Source organism: Microcebus murinus, chromosome 9, assembly GCF_040939455.1.
Source record: "Microcebus murinus isolate Inina chromosome 9, M.murinus_Inina_mat1.0, whole genome shotgun sequence".
Classification (NCBI taxonomy): Eukaryota; Metazoa; Chordata; class Mammalia; order Primates; family Cheirogaleidae; genus Microcebus; species Microcebus murinus.
The window spans coordinates 16,154,698-16,179,893 of NC_134112.1; the positions used below are offsets into that span (position 1 = coordinate 16,154,698).

At 39.3% G+C, this 25,196-nt stretch overlaps 1 protein-coding gene across 2 annotated transcripts in view; it reads right to left on the bottom strand.

Moving 5' to 3' along the window:
• Window positions 1-2,012: 2,012 nt before the first annotated feature.
• Window positions 2,013-25,196, bottom strand: part of GPR141 (G protein-coupled receptor 141) — a 66,534-nt gene continuing 43,350 nt past the window's right edge. For both annotated transcript variants that reach the window (XM_012777580.2, XM_012777582.2), the window contains 2 exons: window positions 7,671-7,811; window positions 2,013-5,742 (listed from right to left, as the gene is read on the bottom strand). In XM_012777580.2, the coding sequence (XP_012633034.2) occupies window positions 4,811-5,728 (918 nt within the window). In that variant the 5' untranslated portion in view covers window positions 5,729-5,742; window positions 7,671-7,811 and the 3' untranslated portion in view covers window positions 2,013-4,810. The remainder of the gene's footprint in view (window positions 5,743-7,670; window positions 7,812-25,196) is intronic.

Sequence of the window (25,196 nt, forward strand, 5' to 3'; positions counted from 1 at the left end):
GATTATTTTCAACCAAAATCTAATAGGCATTGCCACCCGTCTTCAGGCACTTAGGCTGTAAAAAACATATACTAATACTTTAGTAATTGTTTTTTTCTTTCTTTCTTTCTTTTAGAGGTGAACATTTCTCTTGGCTGGTTTTGTGGTATATTGGTTCTTCGTCCTTAAAATTCAAAGCATTCTCTAGGATATGTTTGGACATAAAGTCCTTTCCATTTGCTTTCCAGATACTCAGGAGGTAGCCCCATTAGGAGGACTGAAGTCTTTCTACATCTCAGAGGAGGTGTTTTTCCTTTCTAATACTTTAACTTTGTCCATAGGCTCAGTTCTTGCCTGTTAAAGTTCTTGTTACATATATTAAATCTCCTAATCTTTAAAAAAATTTTATTGTGATAAATATGCACAACCTAAAATCAACCTCTTAGCCATTCTTAAATATATAGTTCAGTGGTGTGTCTCAGAGTGAAGGGCAATGCTGTTAAAGTCATGAAATTCTGCAAAGGACAAATCAGGGAGTGAGATACCCAGCTGGACTGTGTGCTTTGTGTGTGCAATTGGACATTATTCCAGAGCTAACCTAGTTATCTTTCTGGACCTTCCTGAACTTGAGATTTTGTGGTACTGAAAGATGGTACCAAGATTTGAAGAAGGTAAGTGTGGTCTTTGATGAGTTTTCTCCTCTTGACATGTAAGATGATGCTATCCTGAGAACAAAAGGGAAACTCTTTTGACTCTTTTGACTTAGGGATGGGCAGAAAGATCCTTGTCCAAAATCTCTTGTCAGGCAGCCAATGGTCACATCTTTGTAACCATGCACTGCCCTCTGTGAGATTTATGGCCCAGATTAGAAATGAAAAGCAGGAATCATTCATTGCCAATGACATAAAATACTAGGACAAACTTCAAAGAAAACAAACCACACTCTCCAGCCTCTTCTTACCCCCGTTCAGAACTATCTTCCTTCTGTGTTGCCTCCATGGCCCTGTCTTTTTCCCAAGAACTGTCCCTGCTTGCTCAGAACTCTGGAGCAAGGCAACCCCCACCTGCTCCCAATGGGTGGTTCCCAGAGCCAGGCCCTTTTTTCCTGCTGGTTCTTCTGATTCCCTTGGTTTCTGAGACCTGCAGGAGCCCTTTGGCATGCTGAGCACTACCCAAGCAGACCTGCCATCCCTGGGCCCCTTTACCATAGAGCTCTCATTACCAACTATTACACAATTCTCTAGTCACCCCTCTCACCAGGAAAGTTTCCTTCTTGCTAGCAGTCCTAATAGATGTGACAGTGCTTGGCAGATGCTTTATGTTATAAGAGGAAAGTGGGTAAAATCTACCTAATCAAAGCTATAGCAGCTTCACAAATGTTCATCTCACTAACCTCACACCCAAAAGCTGCAACTGAGAGTAGATGGCTTCCAAAAGGCTGAATCTTAACCCAAGAATCAGTTTTAATGGCAGCTTCATGGAGGAGGATTTGGGGAGGCAGGAGGGATTTGCTAGCTCCTCCTGAATCACTCCACCCAAAGCCCATTTCACCTGTAAGTGAAACTGTCTCTTTCTTCCTAATTCATATGAAGTGGAGGAGGCAGGCCAGGGGACTCCATGACATTTTCACAGGCAAATTAAGAAATACACAAAAGCTGAGTAAAGTCTCTTTTAATGGGTGCCAGAAGCAACCTATCTTTCTGGGCCTCAAAAACTATTATCCTTGGGTTCAAAATCTGGTAGATAGTGACCAGGAGCCACTAAGAGTTATGAGGCTCAGAGAAATGCCTTTTTCTTACTAAAGAAAATACATGCCTATATTATCTTTGAATTTTCTTGAAAGTTACATTGAATCACTGTAGAAACAAAAGAGATAAGTTAGAATTAAATCAAGATGAGGTAAGTATTCACAAAATATAGGAATAACAGGAAAAATATGTTAAAATTTGTAAATCTCCCTTTGTGGTCTCTCAGTGGTTCTCAACCTTCTCAGACCCAATGCCTTGATTTGGCTCACAAATATTTGATAAGGCTTTTTACCATTCTAAAACAAAATTCATAAAAAATTTTATCATTATAAAATGAAATTTATATCCTTCTTACACTAATAATGTAAACATATGTATAATGTTCTAATTGTAATATAGGTGAGTAATGAAAGGAAAAGTTAATTGTAGTAAAATAATATGCATTTTCAGTGTGTAAACACTCAGACATGATCACAAAAGAAAGGACAAAAAGAGATAATCTGATGTGGCATCTTTATTCACTATCTCCCTAAATACTAATATTGCTTACGGGTGTGTTGTGTCCTATTTTAATGCCATAGATGGTGTTGCTATAAATCATTAATGATTTTTCAAAGTCATTAACAACTCTTGGTAAAGTTCTAAGGAAATAAAATAAAATCTTCCTTTAATATCCATGATAGCTACATTTCCAGAAAATTGAAACCATACCCAAGATACCATGTGTTTATGAATACTGAATAAAACCCAATAACTGCTCTCATTATTCTGAGTGTGTTTCACTTTATGAATGTCCAGCACAACATTCAAATATGAATCAAGACCTGATAATTCTTTATTGTACAGAGAGTTGTGTGCAAGACAAGATGTCTAGTCCCTGCACCCCCCGGAAATATTTATATTACTCTCTTGTAATGGTGATATCCAACAATGGCTCTGAAGGCCAATATCATCTGCACTCCCATGGGAGATTCATTTCAATAGCAATTAAAGATAGAAAATAGGCCAATTATTTTTTTTTATTTATTCTATCAATACTGATGAATAAGATATGTTGTAGAATATCGTATTTCTATATTTTGAGTAATATTTCTTACAGGTCTACAGAAATAGGCCCTTTATTATAATATATTCATACAGAGAAAACCAGAATTGCCTGACTTCAACATATCTAAAATCGGGGAGAGAAAATAATACAATCTACAAGATAAAATGATGATAGCGACAATATTAACATAAGAAAAAAAGCCTAATGAAATCCCCACAAATAACTTTTTAAATTTAAATATTTTTCTATGTTTCTTTATTTTCTTATTTATTTTACAGGTGTTACAAATTTTCTCAAAACTTTTATGGGTCATAGTAGTTGTCTTACAAATTTTATGAGTCAACGTGAGAAAGAAAAAAAACTAAGAAAATAAATGGGAACAAAAGACAAATAAGAAATAAAATAAATAAAACTTTTTGAAAATGGAAAGATAAAAGAAAATTTATAACAGGAAAAAATTTGAAACAAGTCAAGTTTGAACTATATTGATACTTTTTCTTCCTCAGATTTAATTTCTCTTACTCTTAGAAACTCACACAGGTTTTTCTTATTCATCTGATAAACTGTGGATTTATTGAGTGATAACAAATTAAGAAAGACCTTTAAATCTGGAAGATTTACCTTGATGAAAAAGAAAAAGTTCCCTTAATTCATTCAGTTCTTCTTGTCATATCATTAATTACTTCAGGTTTTCTGAAGCATTAAATACAAAACTGGATCGGTTCCTGGGAAAGTTTTGAGAGTATGAAATACTGAGGGAAAAAGAAAAATGGGGAGGAGGAAAAAACCCAAAAAGCAAAAACCTGTGTATCAACCTAGCCAGTAATAGAGGTTCTTGAAATAAAATCAATTTAACATGCACATGTCACAAGCTATGAATCAAATTTTGCAAAAATTTACTCCAAATTTGATAAGAAAACCAAATTATGTAATGTTTTAAAGAATTATAATTTTATTACTTTCAAGTATGTTTATTCATCCATTCCTCAAATATTCAGAAAACCTTCTTCATGCAGCCTAATCTCACAGGGTCTAAATTAATGGAGTTTTTAATATATTTCCCCAAAGTCCTTTTTTATTTAGTTTTCATTTATTTAAAAACACATAACTTTAGGGGAGTAAGGGAACTCTAAAGATTTCAGTATAACTTTCTTTTCTCAAAGAAAATCTAAATCAACTGTGGCCTAGGACTTTTAGAAATTCTCTCAAAAATCAGAAAAGGAAAAAAAATTAATCACTTCCCTTGGGAATTCATTTTAATGCCTGGTAGTATATTAGGCAAGAATATTCTCTAAGTTATATTTTTACCATTACTTATATGTGTTCTGTAAACTTTGGAATGATTTTGGGGGCAATAGTGCAGTTAGTGATATTGAGGAAGTTGAGTCCCAGGTCCTTAAACCTGACCTGTCAAAGGACAAATCTAGAAAATCTTGTTTTAGCAGAAGGCCATGAGTTCTTTTTGCTTGATTCTTAGATAATTGACTTCCCTTCAGAGCTATGATAATCTAGAAAAATTTCTTACCATTCTCTTATCTTATTTGTTTTTGTCAGGGTGTGAGATGAATGGGACATCTCATCTCGTTAGCCAAGTAGAGTTTGTGCCTTTGGAGCTAAATTGTGACCGGGATCAACCTTCCTAAGGTGAAGTAGAGTGAAAAGAGTTGCATCCAATCCAAAGCCTAAAAAAAGGCCATGTTTCCAATGGAGGAAATTCGAATGAGGTAATGAAACTCTAAAACTCTTTAGACCCATGTTGCCTGAATGGGCCAAGCAGAACATTCTGTATTGGAAAATAGTGCAGAATTGAGACTCCAGGTGGATTCAGCATTCCTGGTCTTTGTATAGGCATCATTCAGAGACCATAGGAATGAAACAAGGACCAGGATGAGTGCGCTCTGACGTTGTATAGTCCTCTGTTTGGCTAGATCAAGGCACGGTTTTGCATCATGTAATGCAATACCATTCTTACGTTCCCTGTGCCCATTTTTACTCCAAATATAAAGGAAGTAATTATGAATACCGTAGTCTGTGGCTAACGGCACAAAATGTGATTCCATAGGTCAATTATCTTTTGCTTAAACCAACGGCTTCCCCCAAAAACAAACAGCAGCAAGTCACAACAGCTGATTGCTGTTATACTCAAGAGGATTTCATTATAAAACACAACATTGCTTTCACAGTCATTGGCATGGCCCACAACTTTTAAGTAGTAGATCCTAAAGAACTGGTAGGGGAGGAAACAAAAAACGATGATCCCTATAAAAAATAGATTTTTCAGTTGAGCCCAGAACTCCTGGTGGGATAGTAAGGAGTGGCCTAGCTTCCGCACCATCGACAAGATGATGAAGAGCTGGAAGACCAAGAGAATCACCGCAATGGCTATGACAATCACGACTATCATATAGTTGATGACTTGCACGGACACGTAAGAAAGTTCTTTGTGGAATTTAAAACAGTGATGCTCATTGTACTTCTCCTGAGCTCCATACTGGGAAACAACCAGGGGTACCACAATGACGATCACCAGCACCCACATGGCAGTGCTGGCAGCCACAGCATGCAGCTTTCTGTAGAATTCCACTTTGTCCTTGCACTTGAAGAAGATGAGGTACCTGGTAACCAGGATCACCACGTAGAACAGGAAGGTGAGGTACATGTGGATGTGCAGCATGGAGCTCACGAACTTGCAGAAGGGCAGCCCGAACGTCCAAGTCTCCTTGATGAGGTAGGTCAAGCGGAAAGGCACCGTCAGCAGAAAAACACTGTGGACCACCACCAAGTTAACGACTGCCGTGGTGGTCACAGAGCGGGTGTTCATTTTCACCAGCAGGAACAGAATGGAGATGACACCCATTAGCCCTCCGATGAGCACTACGAAGTAGAGCCGGGTTAAGTGGGGCATCATTGTAGAATTGCAAGAGGAATTCCTGGAGATGTTGTGGCCAGCCATACTTCCCAAGTCTCCTGGAAGAGACAAAGCATCAGGGTAACTGACAAACTCCCAGAGCTTTCTTCATATCTCCTTTATAGCACTGACAAAGTGACTTTGTAGTGTACCTGTTTACATGACGTAAACTTTGTGTGCTTCAAGAATGAAGATTATGTCATATGCCTGTTTGTATGCACTAGACCTAAAACACCATAAGCCATTGATTTGTAATCTTTAATAGGAATAAAAATGTAATTGTAATCTTTAAGATGCCCCCAGAGACAAGTATATATGTATGTAGACAAAACAATTTGCATAAAACTTCAGGAGGGTTGCAGACCACCTGGAGCTGATACATTGACACTAGTACCACAGTAACCCCTGAGAAAAATTGTAAGATGAATGGAAGGGTGAGTGGATGCATGAAGTACACAGCATATTTCTTTTTCTTTTAGGCATGATTCTAATTCTCTAATTCCTTCTAACTCATTAGCAAATGACCCAAGAGTAAATACTCATTTAAGATACTGATTAATTTGACAAAATATCAACTAAGTCAGACAGGCAGCAGCAAGCAATAGGAAGCTTTACCTGTATTTCTCATTACAGTCAGATGATCATCTAACAGGGAGCCCTCAATTAAATTTTTCCCACTGGGCCCCACCGAAAATGTAGCATGTCTCCTAATTCTCCCATCCCCTGCCCTCAAATGCCTTGCAAATTCATAAAAGAGACACTGTCATTTCTCCTCTGGACTCCTGAAAGATCCCCCTCCTTAAATACTCTCAGTGCTTTCTAATTCATTGTTCATATTCTAATTCATCACTTTCTATAAAAGATTTAGTAATCTTTTAATTTCACTAAGCAAGTCATGTCACATTCCTTATTTAAATCCCTTCCAATGGTTTTTCATCTCTTTTAAGATAAAGATTAATATCCTTACATGCCTACAGTGTACTGGGTTACAGTGGCAAGGTCTGATCCCTTGAGACCTGATTAATCCAGAGATGAAATCGGCAGGCTTTGACGGATTGGATATGGGGAAATGAGGGAAAGGGAAGTGTCTTGATCACTTCAGATTTCTGACATGAACAATTATGTCACTAGAGGTGTCTTTACTGACACCAGGGAGACTCATATGTGAGGAAGAACAGTAACTGAATTATGCACTGACCTTTGTACCACATTTGCAATTGTTCTTACTCATTTCTCAAATGTTTCTTCATGCAATCGAATATTACCCAACAATTAAAAGGAACCAATTCCTAATACATGCAATACTGATAAATCTCAAAAACATTGTACTAAATGATGTATTTTCAATGGGCAATAGTGCCCTGCCTCCTCAAAGGGGCAAAAAATTGTTCTTCAGGTGTGAAAAAAAATTAATTTTATATCTAAGTGTGTGTATGTATGTACATATACACAGATATATAGATATACCTGTGGTATCGAAATTTCATTAGGAGGAGAAGAGAATTAGGAAAAATTTCTTGAGGGTATAGTAATACAAAAAAAGCTAAGAAACACTGTACTAAATAAAAGATGCTAGCCACAAAAACTAGATATTGTATGATTTCTTTTTTCTGGAAAAGGCAAAACTAATGTTACAGAAAGCAGATTAGTGTAGCCTGGGGTCCAGGTTTTAGGGGAAGGGATTGGCTTCAAAGAGGCATGTAGGGACATATGGGGTGATGAAAATGTTTTATATGTCAGTTACCATTGTAGTTATTTGTCAAAGCTCATTGAATTGTATACTTAAAATTGCTGAATTTTACCGCATATAATTTATACCTCAATAAAACTGTTTTTTTAAAAAATAATAATAACTTAAATCCAGGGAGTCTCTGCATTTGTGGGCATGGATTACAATTCAAAGAATTGCAACCCACTTAAGTGGGCATTTTCTTACGGCTCTGCAAGAGGTTGTCTCTTGTTATACTTGTGTTATCTCTCTACTTGCCTTTTATTTTTCTTGGTAGGAAAGTAATTTCATCAGGTAGACATGAAATTATGCTGTGTTCGCATCTGAGTCAAGAGTCGGTGTGCCACCATAAGTTCTTCTCATCCTTTCCTTCAGCTATTGGCCTGGTAGGGCTGACTCCTGAAGGAAGAAAGTAAAATCAATAACATATCACTTATCTCAAGTCCTCTTTCTTATCATAAACTGTCATCATCGCTCTCTTTAGGATATCGGAAATGCATGTTAAACGTCTTCTATATGTGAGGACTACACCACATGCTTGTTGTCCCTTGTTTCATTTAATTCAACCCTCACAACAGTCCTATGAGTTGTGTAATGCACTATTATATGGAATTTACAGATACACATGCATACACATACACACACACACAACTTATTATAAATCATGGGGAAACATTGTGAGTCTCCTAGGCCCAAGTTTCTGAATTTTGACATAAAAAGGATGGGAGGCCATGAAGAAATTTTGTTCTTCTCACATGGTTCTCTGCCAATATATCATCTTGAAAGCTGCTTTTTCCTCTTTTGGGATTTCTTACTTTCTCATTCCCTTTACTTAATTTAGAGCGAAACCTGTAGGTTAGCTAACCTCCATATCCATTCTAACACTTTCTGGCTTGCCTTTCTCTACAGACATTTGCAGTGAGAGTGTTTGTAAGTCACTTAGTCTCTGTAGTCTCTGGCGCTATTGCAGAACTTGGAGTGAGCAATGCCAATATGCGGAGACATTAGATCATTTGGCAAGACAGGAGGGGAATTGTCCGGTTCCTCTGAGACAGCTATGCAGAATTCAGGATTTCAAATCTTAAGATCATATATTAAACACAATTTCAATCAGAAATTACATTAAATGTAAATAGAGTAAACAGCCCAATTAAAAGACAAAGTTTGTTAGAATGACTTAAAGAAACAGGATCCAGCTATATGGTGTTTACAAAAGACACGCAGTAAATCTAAGACTCACAATAAAAGTGATATATTTATTATGAAATGTCCTTGTTATTTCTAATAATGATACTTCTTGAAGATGTATCTTTTCTGATACATCTAAATTTTTTTGTCCAGTGTTTGTACTTTATAACTTTTTCCATTCTTTTACTCACAGCCTTTATGATTCTTATATTTAAAATGTGCTTTTGTGGGGGAAATGGGCATTTATTGAAACCTTAAAATCTGTACCCCCATAATGTACCAAAATAAAAAAAATAATTAAAAAAAAATGTGCTTTTGTAAACAAAACTTACTTTCGCCTCTTCCCTTAAAATCTACAAATCCAGAGCATTTTAATTCCATTTACCCCCTACCTCCTTCCATTTTATGGTTTTCATGCATTTTAATTCTACATATATTTTAAATCCCACACAACAATATAAATATTATTGTATTGTACAGCTAACATTCAACCCATGGTCATTAATTTTTATCCACTTAGCTTACTTATCCATTTCTCTTTATTCTTCTTGCATATCTGTGTTTTCATCAGGGACAACTTTCCTTCGGCTCAAGAACTCCATTTAAACTATGTTTTAGTACAAGTCTCTTAGAGTTGAATTCTCTCAGTTTTTGTGTGTATGTGTCTGAAAATGCTATTATTTTTATCTTCATTTTTAGGCTGTAATTGCAAGGCATAAAAGCTGAGGTTGGCATTTTCTTTCGGTACTTTAAAGATGTTATTACATTATCTTCTGATTTTCATTATCGAGACTTCAGTTGCCAATATTGCTATTGCTTCTATTATAGTTGTGTGTCTTTTTTCCTTTAGTGTTTTTTTTTTTTTTTTGAGACAGAGTCTCACTTTTTTTTTTTTTTTTTTTATTTTGGTATATTATGGGGGTACAGATTTTAAGGTTTCAATAAATGCCCATTTCCCCCCTCCCCCCAAAAGTCTGAGTCTCCATCATGACCATCCCTCAGATGGTGCACATCTCACTCACTATGTATGTATATACCCGCCCCCCTCCCCCCTCCCACCTGCCCAATACCCTATTACTGTAGCACCTATGTGTCCACTTAGGTGCTACTCAGTTAATACCAGTTTGCTGGAGAATATATCTGGTGCTTGTTTTTCCATTCTTGGGATACTTCACTTAGTAGTATGGGTTCCAGCTCTAACCAGGAAAATATAAGGTGTGCTATATCACCATTGTTTCTTAGAGCTGAATAGTACTCCATGGTGTACATATACCACATTTTATTAATCCATTCTTGGATTGATGGGCACTTGGGCTGTTTCCACAGCCTTGCAATTATGAATTGTGCTGCTATAAACATTCGAGTGCAGGTGTCTTTTTTGTAGAGTGTCACTGGATCATTTGGGTAGATACCCAGCAATGGGATTGCTGGATCAAATGGTAGATTCACTTGTATCGCTTTAAGGTATCTCCATATTGCTTTCCACAGAGGTTGAACTAGTTTGCAGTCCCACCAGCAGTGTAGGAGTGTTCCTCTCTCTCCGCAACCACGCCAGCATTTATTGTTTGGAGATTTTTTGATAAAGGCCATTCTCACTGGGGTTAAGTGATATCTCATTGTGGTTTTGATTTGCATTTCCCTGATGATTAGAGATGTTGAGCATTTCTTCATATGTTTGTTGGCCATTCTTCTGTCTTCTTTAGAAAAATTTCTGTTCAAGTCCTTTGCCCACTTTTTAATGGGGTTATTTGATTTTTTCTTCCTAATTTTCGTGAGTTCTAAGTATATTCTAGTTATCAGTCCCTTATCGGATGCATAGGATGCAAAAATTTTCTCCCATTCTGTAGGTTGTCTGTTTACTTTCATGACTATTTCTTTGGCTGTGCAGAAGCTTTGTAGTTTGATCATGTCCCATTTATTTATTTTTGTTGCTGCTGTGATTGCCTTTGGGGACTTCTTCATAAACTCTTTGCCCAGGCCGATGTCTAGGAGAGTGTTTCCAACTTTTTCCTCTAGAGTTCTAATAGTTTCATATCTTAGGTTTAAGTCTGTTATCCAGCGTGAGTTGGTTTTTGTGAGAGGTGAAAGGTGTGGGTCCTGTTTTAGCCTTCTACAGGTGGCTATCCAGTTTTCCCAGCACCATTTATTGAAGAGGGATTCTTTTCCCCATCACATGTTTTTGTCTGCTTTGTCAAAGATGAGATGGCTATATGAGGATGGTTTTATATCAGGATTCTCACATCTGTTCCACTGGTCAATATTCCTGTTTTTGTGCCAATACCATATTGTTTTAATTACTACAGCTTTGTAGTATAGTTTGATATCTGGCTTATTAATGCCTCCCATTTTGTTTTTGTTGCCTAGAATTGCTCTTGGTATTCGGGGTCTTCTTTGGTTCCATACGAAGCGTAAAAGTATTTTTTCTATATCTGTGAAGAATGCTGATGGGATTTTAATAGGTATTGCATTGAATCTGTAGATCAGTTTGGGTAGTATAGACATTTTGATGATATTGAGTCTGCCGATCCACGAGCATGGTATGGATTTCCATCTGTTTACATCCTCTGCTATATCCTTCCTCAGTGTTTCATAGTTCTCCCTGTAGAGGTCTTTTACCTCTTTGGTTAAATATATTCCTAGGTACTTTAATTTCTTTGTTGCTATTGTGAAGGGAATTGAGTCTTTGATTTGGTTCTCAATTAGATTGTTGTTGGCGTATATGAATGCCTCTGATTTCTGTGTATTAATTTTGTATCCTGAGACTTTACTAAATTCATTGATCAGTTCCAGGAGTTTCTTGGTTGAATCCTTGGGGTTTTCTAGATACAATATCATATCATCAGCAAACAGTGAAAGTTTGATCTCTTCTGCCCCTATTTGGATACCTTTGATTCCATTTTCCTGTCTGATTGCTGTAGCCAAGACTTCCAGCACTATGTTGAACAGAAGTGGAGATAGTGGGCAGCCTTGTCTGGTTCCAGTTCTAAGTGGGAATGATTTCAATCTTTCCCCATTCAGTATGATGTTGGCTATGGGTCTGTCATATATGGCTTGTATCATTTTTAGGTATGTCCCTTCTATGCCTATTTTCTTAAGTGTTCGTATCATGAAAGGGTGTTGAATTTTGTCAAAAGCTTTTTCTGCATCTATTGAAAGGATCATGTGGTCTTTGTTTTTGCTTCTGTTTATGTGGTGGATTGCATTTATAGATTTACGTATGTTGAACCATCCCTGCATCCCTGGAATGAAGCCCACTTGGTCGTGGTGGATTAATTTTTTGATAAGTGTCTGGATTCGGTTAGCTAAGATTTTGTTGAAAATTTTTGCATCTATATTCATTAGGGATATTGGTCTGTAGTTTTCTTTTTTTGTTGCATCCTTTCCTGGTTTTGGTATCAGAGTAATATTCGCTTCATAAAAGGTGTCGGGGAGGTTTCCGTTCTTCTCGATGTTGTGGAATAGTTTCTGCAAGATAGGTACTAGTTCTTCTTTGTAAGTATGGTAAAATTCAGGTGTGAAGCCATCTGGACCGGGACTTTTCTTTTTAGGGAGATTTTTAATTGCTGTTTCTATTTCAGCTGTTGAGATTGGTCTGTTCAGGGAATCTATTTCTTCCTGGTTGAGCCTAGGGAGGCTGTGTGTTTCTAGAAATTTGTCCATTTCCTCCACATTTTCCAGTTTGTGTGCATAAAGATTTTTGTAGTATTCATAAATTGTATCTTGTATCTCTTTGGGATCAGTTGTGATATCTCCTTTTTTATTCCTGATGGAGCTTATTAGAGATTTCTCTTTTCTGCTTTTCGTTAGCTTAGCCAACGGCGTGTCAATCTTGTTTATTTTTTCAAAGAACCAACTTTTTGTTTTATTAATCTCCTGAATAGCTTTCCTGTTTTCAATTTCGTTTAGTTCTGATTTGATCTTGTTGATTTCACTTCTTCTGCTGGGTTTGGGGTTGGTCTGTTCTTCTTTTTCCAGCTCTTTGAGTCGTTTCATTAGATTGTCTATTTGTGATCTTCTTGCCTTTTGGTTATAGGCATTTATGGAGATAAACTTTCCTCTCAGAACTGCTTTAGCTGTGTCCCAGAGGAGTTGATAACTTGTCTCTCCATTGTCGTTTTCTTCATAGAAGTTTTTTATTTCCGTCTTGATTTCTTCATTTACGAAGTAATCATTTAGTAGGAGGTTGTTTAATTTCCACGTTTTTGTGTAGAAATGTGAGTTTCTGTTAGGGTTGATTTCTAGTTTTATTCCACTGTGATCTGAGAAGGTACATGGTATGATTTCTATTTTTTTAAATATCTTGAGATTTTCTTTGTGTCCTAGGATATGGTCAATCTTAGAGAATGTCCCGTGAGCTGATGAGAAGAACGTATATTCAGTGGATTTTGGGTAGAATGTTCTGTAGATGTCTGTCAGACCCAATTGTTCTAGAGTTTTGTTTAAGTCCATTATTTCTTTATTAATTTTCTGTTTGGAGGATCTGTCTCGTGCCGTCAGTGGGGTGTTGAAATCCCCGGCGATTATGGAGTTGCTATTAATCCATTTGCTTAGCTCCAGTAAGGTTTGCTTTATGAATCTGGGTGCACCTAAGTTGGGTGCATATATATTTAAAATTGTTATCTCTTCTTGTTGGACTGTGCCCTTCACCATTATATAATGACCCTCTTTGTCTTTTACTACTTTTGTTGGTTTAAAAACTAAATCGTCTGAAATTAGAACTGCCACACCAGCCTTCTTTTGGCTTCTATTTGCTTGGAATATTGATCTCCACCCTTTTATTTTTAGTCTATGTGCATCCTTGCAGGTTAAATGTATTTCCTGAAGACAGCATATACTTGGCCTGTATTTTCTTATCCATTCAGCCAGCCTATGTCTCTTGAGTGGAGAGTTTAAGCCATTCACATTTATTGAGAGAACTGATAGGTAAGGTAGATTACTGATCTTTCTGTTGGGTTGGATGATGTTGCTATGATTTCTGTCTTGAGCCATTGTAATATCTGGCCTTTAATATCTTTGGGTTTTGGTTGTTTTTATATCCGTGGATTATTATTATGATGTTCCGTGCATAACGCTGTTTTAAGTACTTCTTGTAGGGCTGGTCTTGTCTTGGTGAATTCTCTGAGCCTTTGCTTGTCTGAGAATGTTTTTATTTCTCCTTCATATATGAAGCTTAGTTTTGCAGGGAATAATATTCTAGGCTGGGCATTGTTTTGTTTCAAAAGAGTGAGAATGGGGCCCCAGTCTCTCCTTGCTTGTAAAGTCTCATTAGAGAAGTCTGTTGTTATTCGAATTGGCTTTCCCTTGTATGTCACTTGCTTCTTTTGTCTTACAGCTCTTAGAAGGGCCTCTTTAGTTGATACTTTTGTCAGTCTGATGACTGCATGACGTGACGTCTTCCTGTTTGCATTGAATCTCCCAGGGGTCCTCTGGGCTTCTTGAACTTGTATATCGAGATTTTGAGCAAGGCCTGGGAAATTTTCCTCTATTATATCTTCAAAAAGCTTGTCCAGCCCTTGAGTGTTGTCTTCCTCCCCTTCGGCTAAACCTATGACCCTCACGTTAGGTTTTTTCACATAATCCCACAGCTCTTGTAGACTTTGCTCTTTTCTCTTGTTTCTCTGCTCTATTTCTGTGACTGATTTATTTAATTGGAGGGTGTTATCTTCAAGCTCTGAGATTCTTTCTTCTGCTTCATCTACCCTGTTCTTGAGACTTTCCACTGTATTTTGTAGTTCCTTGAATTGATTCTTCATTTCCAGGAGTTCGGTTACACTTTTCTTCAATGTGTCTATTTCTTTTCTCATATCCTGGAGACTTTTTGTGGTTTCTTGGTGTTGGTTGTTGAGTTGTTGTTGCAGCTGGGTGAGTGTTCTTATGTTCCACATACGAAATTCCTCTTCTGTCATATTGGTTGCCTGATTTTGGTCGGTGTCCGTTTCTAGGGGGCTGGTGCTCCTCTTTGGGGGTGTGTTTTCCGTTTGGTTCTTCATATTTCCTGAGTTCTTTCGCTGATTTCTTCCCATGTCGATCAGTTGTTGTTTCTTTCCTTAGGTTATTGTTTGGGTATTCACACACCTTGTTTAGTTTCTGAGGCGTTAGTTGGTGCCTGTGGGTGAAATTGGACCACTCCCTGTATATTGAGTCAGTGGGTGCCGTGGAAAGGCTGTGCAAGATGCCGTCCCTGTCAGTAGGTGGCGTTTGCTTGGAGGAACAGGCTATGGTGTTGATTTTGAGTCCTGTTATCAGCTCTCATTCTGGGCGGAGCTGGGTTGGGTAAGCCTGCCCTCAGGCCGTTAGCAGGGGTCAAAGTTCTGTTCTCTGCTGTCAGGGCGGGGCTGGAATGGTCCCGCTCAGCCAGAAAGTCTGGGTGTGGGGGTGGGGCTGTCTGAGACCCGCAGTCTGCAGCAGGCCTCGCTTCTTTCCACCCTCCCCAACTCCGCAGCTACTCCTGGGCCTCTGCCAGCAGGCCAGACCACAAGCCACCAGGCCTCCCCGGACTGTGATGCCGGCGGGGAGGTTCCCTGCACAGGAACGCCACCTGGGTTGGGCGCATGGCTTCCTCCTGGGAGGAGGGTTGCCCTCTAGGACGCCGATCTGCCCCTGGAGGCACACAGACCTCAGTAGGCTGTTCACGTATAATCCTTCTGTGCCCCGGGCAATGCTAGCCCTCGGTGCAGGGGATCTGGTCTGCAGGTCCAACCTCTGGGTCCCAGAGTTCAAACTGTATTCCCACCAGGGAGAGGATTTCTGGTCCTAATTCACCCACAGGGAGCCCAAGCTGGGTCTATGTCTCTCAGCCTCTGAGTCGGCACCGTTTTCCTGGGAACACGGTGCCCGCAGCACCTGGGAGCGCGGGCAGGGTCCCAAACGGGAAGGTCCCGTTCCCTGGAGGTGCCTCCGGCTGGTGGCTGTATTGTCTCTCTGGGCAGCCGCGGGTAGGGTCGGCGGAGGGGAGGAGGAGGCAATATGGCGCCTGCCGCGCGGCTCTCCATGCACACGGAGTTGCCCGGAGGAAGTTGGGAACCTGGTGCCACGTCTGCTACAGGCTCACCGTTGGCAGGCGGCGGCAGTCTCTGGGCTGATGTCCGCAGGTCTCTCCACCCGCTGGGGAGCCCACCAGCAGTCCCGAATGCAGGGGAGGGGAAACAGCAGGTCCACCTACCCTTGCCGCTGGTCTCCGGGCTGCTCCGGTGGTCTCAGCCTCCAGTTCTCCTCTGCAGCCTCCTCCCGTGGAGTCTCCCAGGGTCTCAGGTACCCCTCCTTCCGGCCCTTGTCCGCTGTATGCTCGTCTTCTTGCTTCTTTCCTCTAGTTTCTGCTAGAATCGGTCTTTTCTGCAGAGACCCTCTGTCTGGCGGTGTTATTCGTCCGCCATCTTGCTCCGCCCCTCCAGAGTCTCACTTTGTTGCCCAGGCTAGAGTGAGTGCCGTGGCGTCAGCCTGGCTCACAGCAACCTCAATCTCCTGGGCTCAGCGACCCTTCTGCCTCAGCCTCCCGAGTAGTTGGGACTACAGGCATGCGCCACCATGCCCGGCTAATTTTTTGTATATATATTTTTAGTTGGTCAATTAATTTCTTTCTATTTTTAGTAGAGACGGGGTCTCGCTCAGGCTGGTTTCGAACTCCTGACCTTGAGCGATTCGCCCGCCTCGGCCTCCCAAAGTGCTAGGATTACAGGCGTGAGCCACTGCGCCTGGCCTTCCTTTAGTGTTTTAAGAAAGATTTTTGTGTGTGTTTATGCCTGGATGGGTGTTGTTTTCTATATTTTTACTGCTTGTGGATTCTCATTGTTTCTAAAATCTATAAGTTAATATCTTTAGTTACTTTGGGGAAATTATCAGTATTATCCCTACAAAGATTGTTTTGCCTCAGTCTCTTCTCTATTCTTACACTTCCGTATTTGTGTTGGACATTTTCACTGTTTCACATTTTGTCTAATTTTTCCTGAATTCTATATACATTTTTTCCATCTTTGCTTCCATTTAGATGTATTCTTCATCAGTTATTCTATCTTTGGCTGTGTCTACTCTGCTGTTTAACCAACTAGAGTTCATAATATCAGATATAAAATATTTTTATTTCTAGAATGTGTAATTTTTTTATACATTCTACTTTGTAAAGTTCTCTCATCTATTTCATTTTCTTCATCTTTTCCTCTAATTTCTTAAATACTTTCATTGTAATTATTTTATAAGCCTTGTCAGGAACATTTATAGATGCATTTCTATTATCTGTTGCTTTCTCTTGGTTTTCCATTATGAGATCTTATCATTTGGCATGTCTAGTAATTTACTATTTCTAGACATTATTAGCAGTAATTTAAGTTCTGTTTAAAACAATGTAGAGTTTCTAGATGGTGTTCCTTTCTTCCAGAGTGGGGTCATCCTTTCCTTCACTATAGTTAGATTATTTTGAGCCAAAGCTTATTTGCAGTTCTAATGAAGCTTAGTGTACTTCTGGGTGTCCTTAGCCTTTTTATACTTGCAACCATGGCCAAAAGTATTATCTTTGATCCCTTTTTATGATGGATCTGGCCTTACCTCAAATCTTTGTCTTTAAAAACTGCTAACATCTCTGCTATGTTTTTCAGAAGGTTTCAGGCTTAGGATTTCAGTCCCCCACCCTAAAGAGCCCCATAACTCATCAAAATGTCATCATGTGTTGGTGAAGAACTTGAATTCTCAGCTTTGAAATAAATGGATAATGCGACTGTGGTGAAAGAAGTTGCTTAATTCAGCTCACCAATGTGAGCTCTTCTTTCCTCTGGGGTCATGGCCTCTTTACTCATCGCCTCAGCTGTGCTCCACTGTCTTCAAGCAAATAACCTCCGTATTTTATTTTATTTGGCTTTTCAGATTGATCTTGGTGGGAACTCTGATCAGCTGATAGCCATTCCATCCCACGAAGATGCAGAAGGTAATGCAATTTTTAATGTTTTCGTATCACAATAAATTCTCCTGGTCTTGAAATTAATTGAGTTTAACAATAAAAGAAAGGAAACTTCTTCCCCACCATGCAAAGATTATTTCTTTATTATAAAAATAAATTTATTATGAAATTATTATTAAATAAATAAGTTTTATAGTAATGTGCTTCGTAAAATTTAAAGTGCATTCTCTGGTCCCTGCTTACAGCAGCCATGCGACCACACTCCATAACATCCTCACCTTCGCTCTCTGAGCTTGGGTCACATTGGATTCTTCAGGTTCTTCAATGCCCCAAGCTCCTTTTCACCTTGGCACTAACACCTCTTCTCTGCCCTCCGCATCCATCTACTAATTCCTTAGATCTCAAGTCTGGTGTCAGTTCCTTAGGTCAGTTTTCTCTGACCCCCATACTGGATAAGGTCTGCCTGACTTTCTCTCTCAGAATTCTCTCTACAAGTATGGCTAAATAATCATCTGAGTAAATGTTGGCAGTAGCCAACACTTAGAAGAAGATGGTCCCTAAGTATTAGGAGAGAAATAACTAAATGTTCATAACATGTAGCTAAGAGCACAGAGTATTTCAATTCTTGCTTCTGCTACTGTTTGTAGCATTACTGTGGGAAAATTACTTAACCTATCTCAGGCTTATTTCTCTCACCTAAAATGTGGATAATCCTTACCTACCTCATATAGTCATTATGAGACAAAATAGATCATTTATGCAAAGGTTTTAAACAATATACAACATAACAATTAATAGTTTCTATTGATTACTTTATGAGATAAATAATAAACCCAAACTATAAAGTGGAAAAATCTTAATATTGCAAACTTCTGCTCTTCCAAGAGGAATAGAAAATCGGTTTGACAATAGCTGAAACAGTAACAATCATATAATACTAGTAATACCTCTCTGTGATTTTCCCCAACAATGTCCGTGGTCCACGTGCTGAAGTACTATCTGTTATGGTGACATCACAGTTATTCCTAAGAACTGGAGCTTCTTTCTGTTCCAAAACCTAGGACCCAAGCTGTTTACAGTAACATTCCTTACGAGGCTGGGTGAGAATAGAGCACCTATAGCTACAGCCGCAAACCACTCAGCTAGCCAAGCACCCCCCATTGTCCCAGCCCAGGCCCATCCACATACTTTATATTACTCCTTCCTGACTTGCCACCAGGCATCTGGTTTTGATTTTCTGCCTGACCTGACACACTTTGGCTCACTCCCACCAGTGCCCTCATGACTCAGATTCAGCTCTCTTGACCCATCTGCCAATATTTTCCATTGGCCTTACTTTGAAACCTGATTTTCCCTTCTAGATAAAACTCTCCTTAAGTCTTGGGTCCCCCGTTCCCTCTTTCTTCTTTCCTGTGGTTGCAGCTCCACCTCAAATTTTGGAACAACCAGCTCCAACTCATGAGGCTTTGTCTTCATCTTGGGAGATTCTGCATGAACCATTTGCTGTTCCAACCCTCTCTGGATGATCCATCTTGCTCTTGTGAGTAGTTTCGCTCTGCTCCTTTGTCCAAATTCTATTTCTGGGACCCCTTGGCTGTGCTGTTTACCTGGACATCAACTTCATAACCTATATGTTGCCCCTATATTGCAATCTTGAGGGTCAAGCTTCCTGATCCCACCTGCCTACGGACACCTGTCCTGAGACTGGGTTCTGAGAGGTTTTCCAGATGATTCCTTGTGTGTCTGCCTGTACCCAGCATGTTTCCAGCTTCAAGATTGCTTTTTTACTTTCTCTATCCACATTTAATCAGTGTATCATGCAAGAATACCAGATGGTCTGCCTCAAATTGCAGCTTCTCCATTCTGCCCCATAGATCCCAGCTGAAATAATCCTTCTGCTAAACTGTGCCATGCACTCTCTCAATCTGCCTGCTGGGGGCGCACTCTCACTTCCCATCACTCCCAAGGAGAAGAGCTCTGACTCAGGCCTAAGTAACAATGAAGAAAGAGAGGAAAGGTTAAAAACTTTCTTTCTTTCTAGAGTGAGGAGGTTAAAAACTTCTTTCTTCCTAGAATGTTCATCTTTTCTTTTCAAACTCTTCCTCTTTGGCTCTTTGTACAAGGCACTTGCTTTTTTACTGCTCTCTTGGAGACTACTTCATCTCATATAATGAGCATTCTACCCCGAAGATGGTTCACCAGCATTAGAAAGCCAAGAAAGAACTATTATAGAATGGGCCAAACAAAGAAGACAATGAAGCATTTAAAAAAGTTTTTGAGATTCAAAGGTAGAAAGAAAGGCCAAATGAGGATGGGGGCCAAATTTCTTTATATAAAAAAATATATGTGTGCAAGGAGTATCTCTCTGCATATGGGATATAACTCTAGGGATTGATAGTAATTTTTAATTAGTTGACCTTAAAATGTTCCCTCTCCTCTCCTTTCTTTCTCAGAGAGACAACCTATTCTTTGTGTGCATGACTTGCTTACAGTGACTGCAGAGCTAGATAGTCAGCTCCCCACCTGGGTAGGTACAAGGGCATTGCTACATGTCCATAACAACCTCTTCTCTGAACCCTGAGAAGGGATGGGCACATGGGACCAACAACAATATTTTATCAATATTACCTCAAAAAATTCTATCCTTTAAAGTTGACACATTAATATCTGCAGATAAATCTCATTTGAGTTTTTGATTCTACTAGCGTCTTTATCTTGCAGGTCACACTTTTTTGTACGGTGATTAATCTCAATGGAAATTAATAACAACACTGATTCAACCAAAGTAAATATATTTGTTTGAACCTAGACTGTTAAATATTTCCTAAAGCTATTAATCTATGTGTCTGTTAGAGTTGGATGCTCACAAATAATGGAGAAAATTTCAAGCTTTTGCACAGAATAGAAAGTTCAAAGCCTTAAAAACCTTGCAAGGAAAAGTTTTTATTGCAAAAAAAACCTTGAGTATACACAAAAATAATAAATACTGCTCAGAAATGCTTCCAATGCCTCACTTCAGAATAATAGCTTGCTCATTAGAACAGTCCCTGAGAGTGCAGGAAAGCCAGGGTACCATCTGAGAGACGTGGTCAAGTGTGGAGCATTGAGCTGGCCAGGTTTGTGACAAACAGGCCTAGGAGACAAACACCTGGCCAGGACCAGGTCACCTGAAACAATGGAGCCAGCACCTGCAGTCACAAGGACAAGCACAGCTGATGGCTTTGAAGTGTGTTACATGCAAAACTTGCCAAATACTGTTAAATAAATGCATGCAGATAAGAAATATACAGTCTCTTATTAAATGAGAAGTTCTTTCTTTCTTTCCTGAGGTGGAATTTAGATGATATGTGTTTGGATTTTTTTAATATTCGGGATCAGGTTTTGAAATTAGCCCTGAGCTTTGGGACACAGACACTTTGAAGAGAAAACAAAACCTGAAGCCTAGAAGGTCCCCAGGATAGAATGTTTGAGACACACTGGTTATTACCTAACACCCAATCTTTGCAGAAAAAAATGACACTTCCAGTATTTGGTACCTGTTGGATGGCTAATATATGTGTAATGATTCAGTGAAGTCATGAAAGGAACAGAAAGATATCAGGAAGATGGGGCTGGGAGAGAAAGAGGAGGAAGAGGTAGAGAAAGCAAAGGAAAGGAATAAGAAGAAGGAGGAGGAGAAGGAGGAGGAGAAGGGAGAAGAGGAAGGTAGGCTCTGAGGTCCCAGCCAGCCATGCTGTTGTCACACTCTGGCGTTGAGCTGGCTGTAGTATTTTCCTGGGTTCAGGTCTTTTCACCTGGAAGTGATGCAAATGCCTTAGTTATTTACCCAGTTGATTGTCTCATAAGATAGGAACTGTTTGCCAGGGAGTGCAGCTGATCCCCTGCAAGGCCCAAACAAAGGTGAGAGAGGTAGTTTCTGCTTCCATGGAGACAATCCTCCTAATACAAGGAGCCAGGGAGTTATGTTTTTTTAAAAACAACATTCATTTGTTGGTGTTACTTAAATATCTCACACATATATCTTCATTGTGTTTCCTCTTCCCAAAACACTCCACTTTTTTCAAATGCTCCTGCATATCTTCGAGATACAAACTCAGATTCCATTCCCCCCCCCCACCGAGGCCCTTGAGGTTTTTCTCAACTGCTTTCTCATACACCTCTCATTCCTTCCATCATGGTTTCACTAATTCCTCTGTTTTAATTCTTTATTTTAGTCATTTGTGCACTTGTTTTTAACTTTCCATTTCTTTCAACACTAGCAGGATTTTTTAAAACAGTGGGCATAAATTGTTAACTGAATGGGTGAAATAATGGTGAAAAATTGCCTTGACTTTATTAAGCATTTTGGGATACAAAATGGGCCACATTGGTATCTAGACCAATAACTAATGTTAAGATCTTAGAAATAAACTTGGACATGTAGCCAACTCTTCCAAGGGACATGGTCTGGCTGTCTGTGGACCACCTTGTCCTAGACAGGGACCCTTTCTTTATCCCTGTCAGTGACCCAGAAGGTCATCATGATGCCTTGCCTCAAACTCTTGATTTTCTCTCATTCCTCCACTTAATACTTTGGTTCCTTTTAGTGAAAAGGACAAATTTGGAGTACCCACCATGTCATACAAGCCCTTGGCAATCTGGCCTCAGCTTATATTTCAAGGCACACCTCTTCTACAGACTCTCTGTCTTCACCCTCCTTCTATGCCCCAGACGTACTTGCCATTCCTGGAATGTTCTATTTCATACCTCCAGGTTGTCTCTTATTTCTGTGGGCTTCAAATATACAGCTAGACACATATAGTAAAGGCCAAATTACATCACTTCTGATTTCATTTCTCTTTCAAAAATTTCCCTGGCCAACCATTGTATATGGGAGATGTAGACACGTCTTTGCCTGACATACTGGGTCAGGTCCCAGTGCTCTTTGGAGCTCTAAACCAGCTTCTCCCCACCTCACTGGACCACCAAGATTCTGCTGTCCTGCCTGCATGATCGCGTCATGGTTTCTGCTCTGACCTTAGCTCACACTTAGACTAAGGAGAGCTCCTTAGATCTGCCTGAGGGTTGGCTGGTGGCTATTTCCTTGTGCCTTGCCAGTTCCTTGCCCAATGCCTTGCCCACAACCTTGCTTGGGCTTTGGTGGTCATTGCCCATGGCCTGAGGACTGCTCCAATGTTAGAAGTGAGACATGGAAGTAGCTTTTGTGGCTGTTTTATAAAGAATCCATGACAGAGCCAACATTGGAGACCAGCCTACAAAATAAGAGTTCTATAAAATTTTTAGAATCCTACAAAATAGCATTAAGCAATCCAAATCCTCATGAGTGAGTAGCTCTATGTCACCAGGCTTCCCCAACCCTTTTTCTAAACAGAAGAACAGCTATAATCTACTCTGGGATTTCTCATTTCATTTGTTAAACAAATGTTATCATTTTAGGTGTCTATCGTATAGTAGGTAGTAAAGATTCTAAAATGAATAAAGCATATCCCTGCATTTAAATCTCTTTCTATTTGGTAGAAGAGAAAGAGACACAAATTATTTACAGGAACACCTACAGGTACATAAAAATGCTACAAGAATTCAGAAAGAGGAATAGTTAGTATAAGATGTAGTGGAAAGTGAGCACATCAAAGTGGAGTAACAAATGCTTGGCTACAGATATGTAGCAGGTACTGGTTCTTGAGGGATGCACTGAAGTTCTGGATGTAGAGAGAAGATAAAGCCCTCCAAGGAAAGACAAGAGTCTGACCAAAGGCTTGGCTGTGCCTGGAACATTAGATAAATAAAGAGAGCACAGGTGAATGCCTATAGATGAGAATGACCAAATAGCCACTATAAGGATATCCTATTTTAGCCTGAAAACTATGAGATATACAGAGTATTTTAGGATCTCAAATGGCATTTTAATATTTCAATTTCAAAAGCTTATTTGGCATTGCTTCTGAGTCTTTTGGCTAAGATCAAGTGTAAAATCTCATTTGGCAACAGAATGGAGAGTTGGAGGAGGTTTGGTCAGGTTTAAATTATAAGCGTTGGTGCAAGTTGGCACCACCTAGGAAAATTTGCCTCCAAAACTAAACAAAAATTGAAGATTCTGAGGTTGGCAGGGGAAGGTAAGTGCTCCAGGCATATTCCTCAGTAAGTGATGTTAAATTCAGCAATAAAAAGACAAGGAAAAGTCACATTTTAGGAAAGCAAATAACACATTAGATGGACACCAAGTTTCCCAGACAAAAGAACTAACAGACTAGTTTGCTAAAAGGGCGAAGAGGAAAAAATTAACTTTAAATGCGCTTGGAAAGAAGAGAAAGATGTAAAATAAAATTCAGAGTTGTTATTGAAATTAAAAAAACGTACCAAAGTACATAATTAGTGAGCTCGTAAGAAGGTTCAGAGGATTTTCACAGATGGAACCACAAAAGACCAAACGATGGGAGATTTAAAAGAAAATGTAAGAAACCCTCAGGGCAAAACTAGAAGTTCCAGCATCATCTGGAGATAGCAGGATAAAATGCAATGCTTAGATAAATAATTAAAGAACATCTCCTACACATAAAAAAAGATGAAATCTTTATGTTGAAAGGTCCCACCTGGTGCTGAACTGAACTAATAGAAAAGATGCATATTTAGACACATGAAGATGGAATTTCAAATCACAAAGAACAAACTCACATATCCACTTTGATGTCTAATAAACATCTCAAACTTAGTATATCCAAAGCTTAACTCCTGCACCTTCCTCCTCCTCACTGCAGGCATGTACATAAACTTGTTCCTTGCCATGTCCTCCAACTTTCAGGAAATAGTAACTCTAATTTCCAGTTGCTTGAGTGAAAAATCTTAGTCATCCCGGTTTCTGTTTCTCCCCTAATTTTTTTTTTTCCTTGTGACAGACTCACTCTGTTGCCCAGGCTAGAGTGCTATGGCATCAGCCTAGCTCACTGCAACCTCACACTCCTGGGTTCAAGTGATCCTCCTGCCTCAGCCTCCCAAGTAGCTGGGACTACAGGCACTCACCACCATGCCCAGATAATTTTTTTGTTTCTATTTTTAATTGCCCAGCTAATCTTTTCTCTTCTCTTCTCTTCTCTTCTCTTCTCTTCTCTTCTCTTCTCTTCTCTTCTCTTCTCTTCTCTTCTCTGCTCTGCTCTGCTCTTCTCTTCTCTTCTCTTCTCTTCTCTTCTCTTCTCTTCTCTTCTCTTCTCTTTCTTTCTTTTCTTTTTGTAGAGAGGAGGTCTTGCTCTAGCCCAAGCTGGTCTCAAACTCTTAACCTCAAGCCTCCCACCTTAGCCTCCCAGAGTGCTAGGATTACAGGCATGAGCCACTGCGCCCAGCCATTTTCTCCCCAAATTTACCTCCATTCCTTTAGTACTCCCACCCCCTCCCTTTCATAATAATCTACAAAGATTATGTAACCTTAACATTTGTACCCCCATAATATGCTGAAATAAAAAAATAATAATAATAATAAAGACAGCAATCTAACACAATTCTCAGGGCCAGAGTTATAGGGGGGAAAACTTTTTTGGTTTCTCTTCTGAAGGTTACATACAGAAACTCCCTATGTGACAAATCACTTCCCCTGAAAGTAAAAAAAAAAAAAAAAGAAAGAAAATCTACAAAGAATCCCTGGACCAGATTTTCTCTCTAAAGGATAACTGGTACAACTGGCAAAATATGACAAGAGTCTGCAGATTAATAGAATTATA